Source organism: Electrona antarctica, assembly GCF_951216825.1.
Source record: "Electrona antarctica genome assembly, contig: scaffold_25, whole genome shotgun sequence".
Classification (NCBI taxonomy): domain Eukaryota; kingdom Metazoa; phylum Chordata; class Actinopteri; order Myctophiformes; family Myctophidae; genus Electrona; species Electrona antarctica.
The window spans coordinates 1,884,541-1,897,959 of NW_027637034.1; the positions used below are offsets into that span (position 1 = coordinate 1,884,541).

Here is a 13,419-nt window from a genome sequence, read left to right on the forward strand (position 1 = left end):
CTGGACCGTCCGAGTGTTGGGAGGAGCTGGAGGTCACCATGACCAGTGGTGTTGGGGACGGGACATCAACAGAGTTGAACACGCCGTCCAGCTTGTCTCTACGGTCAGGCGTATCATCTTGTAGTAGCCTCTCTAGTTCTAGCCTCATGACGGTTTCGATGTAGTGGGTCTGCACGCGTCTGGAGTTGAACTCTACGCGTCCCTGAATGTTTGCGCAGCCGTCTTTAGTGCAGCATGGGAGGCATGCGTCCATGTGGCACTTGATTCCTGCCAGACTGCATTCACAAGTCTCTGGCTCACAGAAACCCTGGCAATTGCATCCAGAGTCCTCCCTGAAGACACGCAGGGAATGCAGCTGTCTCTTCTCCTCTTTGTCAATGTGCTTCACACCTGCTGCTCGCAGGAGTGCCTGTCTGTGCTTGTAGGAGTACGGCTGCAGGAAGCTGTTCCCATCCTCCAGCTCGGCGTCGGTGATGTGGACGTCAGTGTCTCCGTCTGGGACCTGGTCTGCAGTCAGTCGCTCATATTCTCTCTGGTCAATGATAACATTGGCCATCAACTGGTGTCTCAAAGCCTCAAGCTTCTCCTCTCTCCGTCTCTCTCGTAGTCTCTCTCTGCGCCAACTCCGTTGTTCCAGGGCGTGCTCTGCCATTGTGTATCTGCGGAGAGTGCTGTGCCTGTGCAACATGCCCAGACTGGCACCCCCGCGAAAGGGTACGCTAGTGAAACCCTGGCATTGTGGGAAGTAGAACACCGTCACCAGATCAAAGCGCACGTTGCTCTGCCTCCCTTCCAGCTTTGGCCTCTTCAGAATAGACTGGATGGGTTGACTGGCAGCAGGTGAAGCAGAACCATTAGTTGTAAAGTCCTGGCTTTCTGAGGAGCTGCTCTCCCCATCAGAATCCCATTCCGTGGAGGCAGGAGAAGGCAGGGACGATGATGGAGGTGAGGAGTAGAATGGATCTTCATCGTCGACCTCCTCAAACTTTCTTTTCAGAATACCTCTCATGACTCGACGGTGGCGCTTCACTCACGACGGAATCAAATATAAAGGAGAGCTGGAAAAGTAGACGTTTCGGACTGGTTGGTCCTTCCTCAGGCAAGATTCTGTTAGAGAATGATTAGTTGTGCTGGAGCCCTGGTTTTATGTGTTCCTAATGGTGGGCGTGACTCATAGTCATTCGGCCAATTAGCTTTGTTGATGGGTGTGGTTTACTTGGCCATTGTTTAATTCCGTCCAATCAGAATCAATGGGTGTGTGTTCTCTTGTTCTGGTTTCTTTCATTTGTAGTGTGGTTTTTGTAGAGGCAACATGTCTTTACTGGAGAATCAGTAATAATTATAATAGACTTCCCCCAAGTTACAGGTACAAGCTCGACTGGGGGGACCTGGGGACTTCAGTGCAATGTACCTACATATGTTGCGACCGAAGGTCGCAACATATGCAAGGAATGAGTGCAAGGAATGAGTGCATTCGCCATGTACTTGAAGGAAGCCTAATCCAATCACTCTTAGATTATCTCCAGTTTAAATTTAAGAGTTTAAGTTTACCTTATTGTTGTAGGACTTTTGGTTTATTTAGCCTTATTGGGGTTAATTCACCCCATGGCTCCATTTCAACAAAGACAAATTTACATGTGTTTCTCTTTTGTTTCCTGAGCCCGGTGTCTAATGGCCCATTTGGTGTCAGTGACACCTCTATGCTTCTTGTCCCAGGCTGGTTTGGAATGTGCTAATGTGTCCCCTATTCAAAGTCTGATTTCCATTGAGTGTTGGCTTTGTCTATGTGGCTGGGGAGTTTTGGTACAAAATCAGAACAACTTGTCTAATATTTTGGCATGTTTAATGCAGCTCTAAGGTATATAATGACATAGTAAAATGTTGAAAATGAGTGGAATGCCCCTTTAAGAACTGGTTTTCCAGTTAATCTGGAGAAAAACCATTCAATGGTCGAAAACAGAGTCCACTTGAACATAACAGTCCACTTTGGTTGAACAATATTTAGTCTACTAGTCTAGTGATCCATTGAGGAGTTTCTTAAAGTCAAAGCAGGAGCCAGCATAAATATAAAATAACGTTATTGGTATAGCAAATTCCAACAAGGCATTTCAATGTGCTTTGCACACATCAGGAAACATATATAAAATCATAACTAAAACAAAAATACATAAAACATTACAGTGCAGAAGAGAAAGAAAAACTCAATCAAATGCAGTGGGAAACAGAACAGTATTTCATTGTGATGTAAAATAAATAAGAGTGCCAGCATACCTGCTGTTTTCTGGGAGTTCTTCCACATGTGGTGCATAACAACTGCTGGTTTATAATAAACCTTAAAAAGCAGTATAGTAGTTAATCCAAAAATGACTTACTCAGTATCTGGATAAATATGTACAATCTAACTATTGAATAAGTGGATATGAATTAATTGTTACTGCAGCAGAGCCATTCATCTTGAGGATTTCTCCACATTATTTCAGTAACATCAGAACCAAGGAGAACCAGCTCTGGTGAAGAAACAACTGCTCATACTGTGATTTACATCCCATTTATCTTAATTTATCTTGGAACACTTACAAACCACAGATAAAAAACAAATCTTGACTTTAAACATTTATTAAAAACAAGAAAACGGAAGTAAAACAGTTAGGCCTATTTGTTTCAAACAATATTTATAAATAGTAGACAAGCCTTCACATCTTGTCTTTTACAAGTAGCCTATATACAGCACCCCTTGTATTTTATGTGTTAGGTTGTAATGTAGGTTCAATTTGTTTCCACTTTAGTATAGAAGACAGTGGTCTGGTTTCTGTACAGGACTGGAACAGCAAATAAGTATATTGTCAAATCAAAGTCTCATATTCTATTGTGCGCTATTGGTTTCATTTCATTTCTTATCTATATTTACAGTGAAATCCCATTGTGTAATGTGTAGGCCTGTGTGCAGAAACATGTGTCCATAGTATTAATAAATGATCAGGATAAGTCAAGATAAATCAGGATATATCATTATACTTATTCAATTATATCCTATATTAATTATTTGTTTGTTCAGTAACAGAGGTTACTGTCTCCATATCCAGTCATATAAGTCATAGTGAAACTGGAAGGGATTGAATGAAAATACACTGAACAAAAACATAAGCTGATACATTTTAGCAGGGTTCTCTCTCAATATGGTGGTGATGAATGCACTTTTATTCAATGTTTTTCAAATGCTAAATAATGAACAAACCCCACATTATTTCCCCATGTTAAAATGTACACATGCTAAATGATGATGGCTGATGCTTCATTCACTATATGCATTCAAATGCAGAGATTAACGTGTTAATGGTCACTCGTTGTCTGGCATTGGACAGATCACCTGCTAATGATCACATTTTGGATGAACTGAGACCATTTCACACCTCTTTGACTCTGATGAGTTTCAGCAGAACTACAGTAATAGGTCTATCATCACATGGAACTGTTATCACTCTTTCAGCTTTCTAGTGTGCAATGTTTCAGGTGTGTTAAAATGGCTATATGTTCTTGTAACAATCATTGCTATTATTGTTTGTGGTGACAATGTTAAAGTGCAATGTTTACTTACAGTGAGTGCACAACAGGCTGCTGTTTGTTTTAAAAGGCTTTATACCCTGCTGTATATCAGTGGTTCCCAAACGTCACGCCAAGGACCCCCAAATAGACACTAATTTAATAGCCTTTACTAATACATATATAGGACATGGATGGATGGAAACATGACCGCAAGGACGTTCTATCTAGTATACAATCAATAAATGTAGAGATATAAGTTAACTGGAAAATATGAATGTTTTAAAACCTGTTCTGGGCCATATTTAAGAACGTACACAACGCATATTTCAAGGTAACACGTTTTATTTCAACCATGTTTACAACTTAAAACATATATCAATAGAACAATTATTTACAAAATGTATTGTGCTAATTTCTTCTCAGTTGGAATGCAGCCAATGATGTGAACATAACACAATGTCTAATATAACATGTCTAATATAGTATAATGTGCAAGGGAATAATACATACAATTAGAAATGCTTATTTTAAAACAAAAATACATAACACATTACAGTGCAGAAGAGAAAGAAAAACTCAATCAAATGCAGTTTGATGTGATGTCATATGCAGTACTGGTATGTACAATATAAACTTGCAAGTGCAATATTAAATACAAAATGTAAAATAAACACATGAAATGTATATAATATACTAATATAGAATCACAGTCTGTTGTGCAGGTGAGAGACAACACTTAGCAGCAGATAATATCACACATGTAAGTGTATACATAACATCATCTATTAGCAGCACTGCAACAGCAGTGTGTATAGTATATAGTCATATAGTAACAGTCAGTGATAGTGCATGTGTTCTTACAGTATAACTACTAAGAGTACTGTGATCACAAATGGTACACCCCATGGGTCACACATGATCTCAGTTTCAGTTGACTGAAGTGTCTTAGGTAGCATAGTGTCCTGTCTGGATCAGTGTTGGCCGACATCACCATATTGTGGCGTTGTCATAGTCAAACATGTACTGTACACAAAATCCAATACCAATAACTGGGAGTGCATTACATTTGCAATGGTTGACCCCACAAACACCTTGAGACGGTCATAGGTGAGGCATGGTGATGAAGGGATGGTCCAACACCTGGTCAGGTGTTATCCTCCCCTCTGGATCCAGATGAAGCATTCGTTTCAACAGGTCCATGAAGACGTCACAAGATGTTTCATCAGCATCGCAACGCAGGGAGGAGAACACTTCTTCCAGTGAGCAAATCACACATGTAAGTGTATACATAACATCCTCTATTAGCAGTTCTGCCTTTAACTCCTGCACTGTGTAATACTCCTCTGGTTCCTGGAAAACACAAAACAATTTTTTTAGTGATCTGATTGAATGACGTGCAAAGACAGCCTATTCTTGAACATTTCAGAGATGAAGTTGTTACTCCAATATTAGTTGCAGTCATACCTTAAATCTCCATGTATCGTCTTCCTGAATGAAATAGCTGCAGGTTGTTTGTCCAGCATCCAAGAGGGATTGCTCTGGCATACCAAGTGTCAAGAGGATGGATTGAACCTGTAGAAAAAACACAGGATATTTCACATATTGAGAATATTTCATTAACAGTGTTAGGCTATAACTATGGATTAAAGAGTACAGTCAGGATGCATGTAGTAATGTACAGTGCATCAGCACAATACTCACCACATCATATTCAGTCTTCCCGCCAAAGAGATCACGGAACAGCATCCCATTAACCACCATACAGCCCAGTGACCACATGTCAAGTGCCTCTGTGATCGGGAGGCCCAGGAAGAGTTCTGGTGATCTGTGGGTTGTAAAAGAAAAGGATAATGTTAGCAACTTTCAAGTTTCTTCAAGTTCTCAATTGCACTCGTTACACTTTCCATTTTAATATTTGTTTGCATTGAGCTTTCAGTGAAGCAGATAATAAGGCTCACCTATACTGAAGAGGAGGTCTGATCCTCCGTTGCTTGGTCTCAGAGACAGGAACGGCCAGACCAAAGTCAATGAGTTTGACTTTGAGGGGTTGTTGTCGTTGGTTCACCAGCATGATGTTGTCTAGTTTGATGTCTGTGTGGATCAGACCGATTCCCTTCAGGGCCTGGAGTGCAATGGCAAGCTGCAAGACAAGAATAAAGAGCATGATCAGAAATTCAGAAATTCAACTCAGTATCTTTGTATCAATATTTTTTCCATTACTTTAAAATGTAATTGTCAAAGCCATACCTGCTGTATGATGCATCTCGTCTCCATCATGGACATATGGACATGTCTCTCGTTCAAGAAATCCAGGAGATTAACATCCAGAGACTCAAACACCATGCATCTCAATCCTTTATGCACAAAGCTGTCGTAAAATCTCACTGTTCCACACGTGTCAGGGTCCAGGACTTTCATCATTTGCAACACAGCCATCTAGGAATACAAGAAAGATTTAGATTAGATAACTTAATGATAAATCAGAGCCAAATATTAAAATCTTCAAGAACAATGCTATTGCTTACCTCATGTGCTGCCAATTCATCGTGATTGTGGCGATTCTTCAATATCTTGATGGCCACTGTGTCACCGGTGAACGTGCTGATGGCTTTGGCCACCGTCCCAAAGCTTCCTTCCCCCATGAAGCTCTGGACCAGGTACTGGCCTCTGTCCAGCAGGTCCATCTCAGACACCATGTAACTCTCTGGACCGTCCGAGTGTTGGGAGGAGCTGGAGGTCACCATGACCAGTGGTGTTGGGGACGGGACATCAACAGAGTTGAACACGCCGTCCAGCTTGTCTCTACGGTCAGGCGTATAATCTTGTAGTAGCCTCTCTAGTTCTAGCCTCATGACGGTGTCGATGTAGTGGGTCTGCACGCGTCTGGAGTTGAACTCTACGCGTCCCTGAATGTTTGCGCAGCCGTCTTTAGTGCAGCATGGGAGGCATGCGTCCATGTGGCACTTGATTCCTGCCAGACTGCATTCACAAGTCTCTGGCTCACAGAAACCCTGGCAATTGCATCCAGAGTCCTCCCTGAAGACACGCAGGGAATGCAGCTGTCTCTTCTCCTCTTTGTCAATGTGCTTCACACCTGCTGCTCGCAGGAGTGCCTGTCTGTGCTTGTAGGAGTACGGCTGCAGGAAGCTGTTCCCATCCTCCAGCTCGGCGTCGGTGATGTGGACGTCAGTGTCTCCGTCTGGGACCTGGTCTGCAGTCAGTCGCTCATATTCTCTCTGGTCAATGATAACATTGGCCATCAACTGGTGTCTCAAAGCCTCAAGCTTCTCCTCTCTCCGTCTCTCTCGTAGTCTCTCTCTGCGCCAACTCCGTTGTTCCAGGGCGTGCTCTGCCATTGTGTATCTGCGGAGAGTGCTGTGCCTGTGCAACATGCCCAGACTGGCACCCCCGCGAAAGGGTACGCTAGTGAAACCCTGGCATTGTGGGAAGTAGAACACCGTCACCAGATCAAAGCGCACGTTGCTCTGCCTCCCTTCCAGCTTTGGCCTCTTCAGAATAGACTGGATGGGTTGACTGGCAGCAGGTGAAGCAGAACCATTAGTTGTAAAGTCCTGGCTTTCTGAGGAGCTGCTCTCCCCATCAGAATCCCATTCCGTGGAGGCAGGAGAAGGCAGGGACGATGATGGAGGTGAGGAGTAGAATGGATCTTCATCGTCGACCTCCTCAAACTTTCTTTTCAGAATACCTCTCATGACTCGACGGTGGCGCTTCACTCACGACGGAATCAAATATAAAGGAGAGCTGGAAAAGTAGACGTTTCGGACTGGTTGGTCCTTCCTCAGGCAAGATTCTGTTAGAGAATGATTAGTTGTGCTGGAGCCCTGGTTTTATGTGTTCCTAATGGTGGGCGTGACTCATAGTCATTCGGCCAATTAGCTTTGTTGATGGGTGTGGTTTACTTGGCCATTGTTTAATTCCGTCCAATCAGAATCAATGGGTGTGTGTTCTCTTGTTCTGGTTTCTTTCATTTGTAGTGTGGTTTTTGTAGAGGCAACATGTCTTTACTGGAGAATCAGTAATAATTATAATAGACTTCCCCCAAGTTACAGGTACAAGCTCGACTGGGGGGACCTGGGGACTTCAGTGCAATGTACCTACATATGTTGCGACCGAAGGTCGCAACATATGTAAGTGTATGTAAGTACATTGCAAGGAATGAGTGCATTCGCCATGTACTTGAAGGAAGCCTAATCCAATCACTCTTAGATTATCTCCAGTTTAAGTTTAAGAGTTTAAGTTTACCTTATTGTTGTAGGACTTTTGGTTTATTTAGCCTTATTGGGGTTAATTCACCCCATGGCTCCATTTCAACAAAGACAAATTTACATGTGTTTCTCTTTTGTTTCCTGAGCCCGGTGTCTAATGGCCCATTTGGTGTCAGTGACACCTCTATGCTTCTTGTCCCAGGCTGGTTTGGAATGTGCTAATGTGTCCCCTATTCAAAGTCTGATTTCCATTGAGTGTTGGCTTTGTCTATGTGGCTGGGGAGTTTTGGTACAAAATCAGAACAACTTGTCTAATATTTTGGCATGTTTAATGCAGCTCTAAGGTATATAATGACATAGTAAAATGTTGAAAATGAGTGGAATGCCCCTTTAAGAACTGGTTTTCCAGTTAATCTGGAGAAAAACCATTCAATGGTCGAAAACAGAGTCCACTTGAACATAACAGTCCACTTTGGTTGAACAATATTTAGTCTACTAGTCTAGTGATCCATTGAGGAGTTTCTTAAAGTCAAAGCAGGAGCCAGCATAAATATAAAATAACGTTATTGGTATAGCAAATTCCAACAAGGCATTTCAATGTGCTTTGCACACATCAGGAAACATATATAAAATCATAACTAAAACAAAAATACATAAAACATTACAGTGCAGAAGAGAAAGAAAAACTCAATCAAATGCAGTGGGAAACAGAACAGTATTTCATTGTGATGTAAAATAAATAAGAGTGCCAGCATACCTGCTGTTTTCTGGGAGTTCTTCCACATGTGGTGCATAACAACTGCTGGTTTATAATAAACCTTAAAAAGCAGTTTAGTAGTTAATCCAAAAATGACTTACTCAGTATCTGGATAAATATGTACAATCTAACTATTGAATAAGTGGATATGAATTAATTGTTACTGCAGCAGAGCCATTCATCTTGAGGATTTCTCCACATTATTTCAGTAACATCAGAACCAAGGAGAACCAGCTCTGGTGAAGAAACAACTGCTCATACTGTGATTTACATCCCATTTATCTTAATTTATCTTGGAACACTTACAAACCACAGATAAAAAACAAATCTTGACTTTAAACATTTATTAAAAACAAGAAAACGGAAGTAAAACAGTTAGGCCTATTTGTTTCAAACAATATTTATAAATAGTAGACAAGCCTTCACATCTTGTCTTTTACAAGTAGCCTATATACAGCACCCCTTGTATTTTATGTGTTAGGTTGTAATGTAGGTTCAATTTGTTTCCACTTTAGTATAGAAGACAGTGGTCTGGTTTCTGTACAGGACTGGAACAGCAAATAAGTATATTGTCAAATCAAAGTCTCATATCCTATTGTGCGCTATTGGTTTCATTTCATTTCTTATCTATATTTACAGTGAAATCCCATTGTGTAATGTGTAGGCCTGTGTGCAGAAACATGTGTCCATAGTATTAATAAATGATCAGGATAAGTCAAGATAAATCAGGAAATATCATTATACTTATTCAATTATATCCTATATTAATTATTTGTTTGTTCAGTAACAGAGGTTACTGTCTCCATATCCAGTCATATAAGTCATAGTGAAACTGGAAGGGATTGAATGAAAATACACTGAACAAAAACACAAGCTGATACATTTTTGCAGGGTTCTCTCTCAATATGGTGGTGATGAATGCACTTTTATTCAATGTTTTTCAAATGCTAAATAATGAACAAACCCCACATTATTTCCCCATGTTAAAATGTACACATGCTAAATGATGATGGCTGATGCTTCATTCACTATATGCATTCAAATGCAGAGATTAACGTGTTAATGGTCACTCGTTGTCTGGCATTGGACAGATCACCTGCTAATTATCACATTTTGGATGAACTGAGACCATTTCACACCTCTTTGACTCTGATGAGTTTCAGCAGAACTACAGTAATAGGTCTATCATCACATGGAACTGTTATCACTCTTTCAGCTTTCTAGTGTGCAATGTTTCAGGTGTGTTAAAATGGCTATATGTTCTTGTAACAATCATTGCTATTATTGTTTGTGGTGACAATGTTAAAGTGCAATGTTTACTTACAGTGAGTGCACAACATGCTGCTGTTTGTTTTAAAAGGCTTTATACCCTGCTGTATATCAGTGGTTCCCAAACGTCACGCCAAGGACCCCCAAATAGACACTAATTTAATAGCCTTTACTAATACATATATAGGACATGGATGGATGGAAACATGACCGCAAGGACGTTCTATCTAGTAGCAAAAACTCAATCAAATGCAGTTTGATGTGATGTCATATACAGTACTGGTATGTACAATATAAACTTGCAAGTGCAATATTAAATACAAAATGTAAAATAAACACATGAAATGTATATAATATACTAATATAGAATCACAGTCTGTTGTGCAGGTGAGAGACAACACTTAGCAGCAGATAATATCACACATGTAAGTGTATACATAACATCATCTATTAGCAGCACTGCAACAGCAGTGTGTATAGTATATAGTCATATAGTAACAGTCAGTGATAGTGCATGTGTTCTTACAGTATAACTACTAAGAGTACTGTGATCACAAATGGTACACCCCATGGGTCACACATGATCTCAGTTTCAGTTGACTGAAGTGTCTTAGGTAGCATAGTGTCCTGTCTGGATCAGTGTTGGCCGACATCACCATATTGTGGCGTTGTCATAGTCAAACATGTACTGTACACAAAATCCAATACCAATAACTGGGAGTGCATTACATTTGCAATGGTTGACCCCACAAACACCTTGAGACGGTCATAGGTGAGGCATGGTGATGAAGGGATGGTCCAACACCTGGTCAGGTGTTATCCTCCCCTCTGGATCCAGATGAAGCATTCGTTTCAACAGGTCCATGAAGACGTCACAAGATGTTTCATCAGCATCGCAACGCAGGGAGGAGAACACTTTTTCCAGTGAGCAAATCACACATGTAAGTGTATACATAACATCCTCTATTAGCAGTTCTGCCTTTAACTCCTGCACTGTACTCTACTAGTCTAGTGATCCATTGAGGAGTTTCTTAAAGTCAAAGCAGGAGCCAGCATAAATATAAAATAACGTTATTGGTATAGCAAATTCCAACAAGGCATTTCAATGTGCTTTGCACACATCAGGAAACATATATAAAATCATAACTAAAACAAAAATACATAAAACATTACAGTGCAGAAGAGAAAGAAAAACTCAATCAAATGCAGTGGGAAACAGAACAGTATTTCATTGTGATGTAAAATAAATAAGAGTGCCAGCATACCTGCTGTTTTCTGGGAGTTCTTCCACATGTGGTGCATAACAACTGCTGGTTTATAATAAACCTTAAAAAGCAGTATAGTAGTTAATCCAAAAATGACTTACTCAGTATCTGGATAAATATGTACAATCTAACTATTGAATAAGTGGATATGAATTAATTGTTACTGCAGCAGAGCCATTCATCTTGAGGATTTCTCCACATTATTTCAGTAACATCAGAACCAAGGAGAACCAGCTCTGGTGAAGAAACAACTGCTCATACTGTGATTTACATCCCATTTATCTTAATTTATCTTGGAACACTTACAAACCACAGATAAAAAACAAATCTTGACTTTAAACATTTATTAAAAACAAGAAAACGGAAGTAAAACAGTTAGGCCTATTTGTTTCAAACAATATTTATAAATAGTAGACAAGCCTTCACATCTTGTCTTTTACAAGTAGCCTATATACAGCACCCCTTGTATTTTATGTGTTAGGTTGTAATGTAGGTTCAATTTGTTTCCACTTTAGTATAGAAGACAGTGGTCTGGTTTCTGTACAGGACTGGAACAGCAAATAAGTATATTGTCAAATCAAAGTCTCATATTCTATTGTGCGCTATTGGTTTCATTTAATTTCTTATCTATATTTACAGTGAAATCCCATTGTGTAATGTGTAGGCCTGTGTGCAGAAACATGTGTCCATAGTATTAATAAATGATCAGGATAAGTCAAGATAAATCAGGATATATCATTATACTTATTCAATTATATCCTATATTAATTATTTGTTTGTTCAGTAACAGAGGTTACTGTCTCCATATCCAGTCATATAAGTCATAGTGAAACTGGAAGGGATCAACCCTATCGCCCAAGTCAAACGTTACTACATTACGTTTCTGACAAATGAGAAAACGTACCAAACGAACGTAATTCACAGTGAAAACGTTCGGTTTTAACGTTTGCTTATCTGCATTCATTTTAATGATAGCCAGAAAACGTTTGCATACAACGTTTTGTTTTGTTTATTTTGCTGTCCCTCCAGCACTTTCGATCCAAATGAATAATAATAATAATAGTAATTATCAATAAGGAATAGTGCTTACAGCATTTCAAATGTAATAATAATAATAATAATTAGCAATAATTAATTATTTTATGCGTATTGCGGCCGTTTTTGATCATGTTTCAGCGTCAGTGTAAGAGGAGATCCCCTTCCTGATTTCCAGAAAAGGGGCGGGATTTGATGACGCACGTAACGTGACATAATTGTTTTTACTGTCTGTAATATTTTTATTTCCCCCCTCTGATGTATAACTGACGTTTTGTTTTGTTTATTTACTGTATAATAATACTAATTAGCAATATGCCTAATGAATTGTGCTTACAGCATTTAAAATGTATTAATAATAATAATAATAATAATAATAATAATAATTAGCAATAAGGAATGATTTGGTGATGCAAAACATATTTGGAGATGAAACAGGGAAATCCATTTAGAACTCTATGAAGCGTAAATCATTCATTCATCCCCCCCACACACCTTTATGTAATGTGTTTTTATTCCACCTCTGATTTCTGACTGTTATTTGTTCTGTTTGATATGTTATTTGTATGTCTTTAAATGTTACATGTTAAACGTTAAATGGTTTGATGAATTGAAAATGGAAATAAATAAATAAATCAGCATTGTTGTATTATTTCATCTGTTTATGAATTGATTGCAATAGCCTGCACATTGAGTTTTATTTTTTCTTCCAAATTTAGCAGATCAGTATCATTACATTGTCATTTGTCAGTTACAAGGACCACGTTATATTTAATGAGTTGAAACGTGTTAAGCTTTCGTTGGAGTAATAGCTATCATCATTTGTTCCCAAACCTTTTCATGTCAAGGACCCCCAAATTGACACGAATTAGACCGCGGACCCCCATTTGAAAAGATATGCCAGGGACCCCCATAAGAGAAGCTTTTTACAGCTCTAGCAAAACCTGTATAATGTCAACACCCCCAGTTTGACACGGACCCCAATTTAATGACATTTTTATCTCTGGGACCCCCCATTTATATTGTAAAATCGATGTTAATTTAACTCGGAGTGTGCAAATGGAACGTCCATTTGGTTCCAAATTATCATTTAGTTGGGGACCCCCTGGAACTCCCTCAAGGACCCCTGGGGTTCCCAGGACCCCACTTTGGGAACCATTGGTTTATATCATTCCATTTGAGACATGCACAATCAAGACAGCTAAATCTATTTTATGGAACCCATGTGGACTGGATAACAACCTTAGAGTAGAACACAACTAAACGTCTGCTTGCCATTGTTTTTCCCCCCTCACTTACAATGAACAATGACACAATAATCTAA

General features: G+C 39.5%; 2 protein-coding genes across 3 annotated transcripts in view; one reads left to right on the top strand and one right to left on the bottom strand.

Moving 5' to 3' along the window:
- Nucleotides 1-13,419, top strand: part of LOC306919443 (uncharacterized protein) — a 461,602-nt gene that overhangs the window by 299,578 nt on the left and 148,605 nt on the right. The window lies entirely within an intron of this gene.
- LOC306919356 (cysteine/serine-rich nuclear protein 3-like) lies at nt 6,336-7,256 on the bottom strand (the record flags this gene model as incomplete). Its single annotated transcript, XM_079532150.1, has 1 exon — nt 6,336-7,256. A coding segment is annotated over one exon (921 nt), but the record flags the coding sequence as incomplete, so codon positions are not given.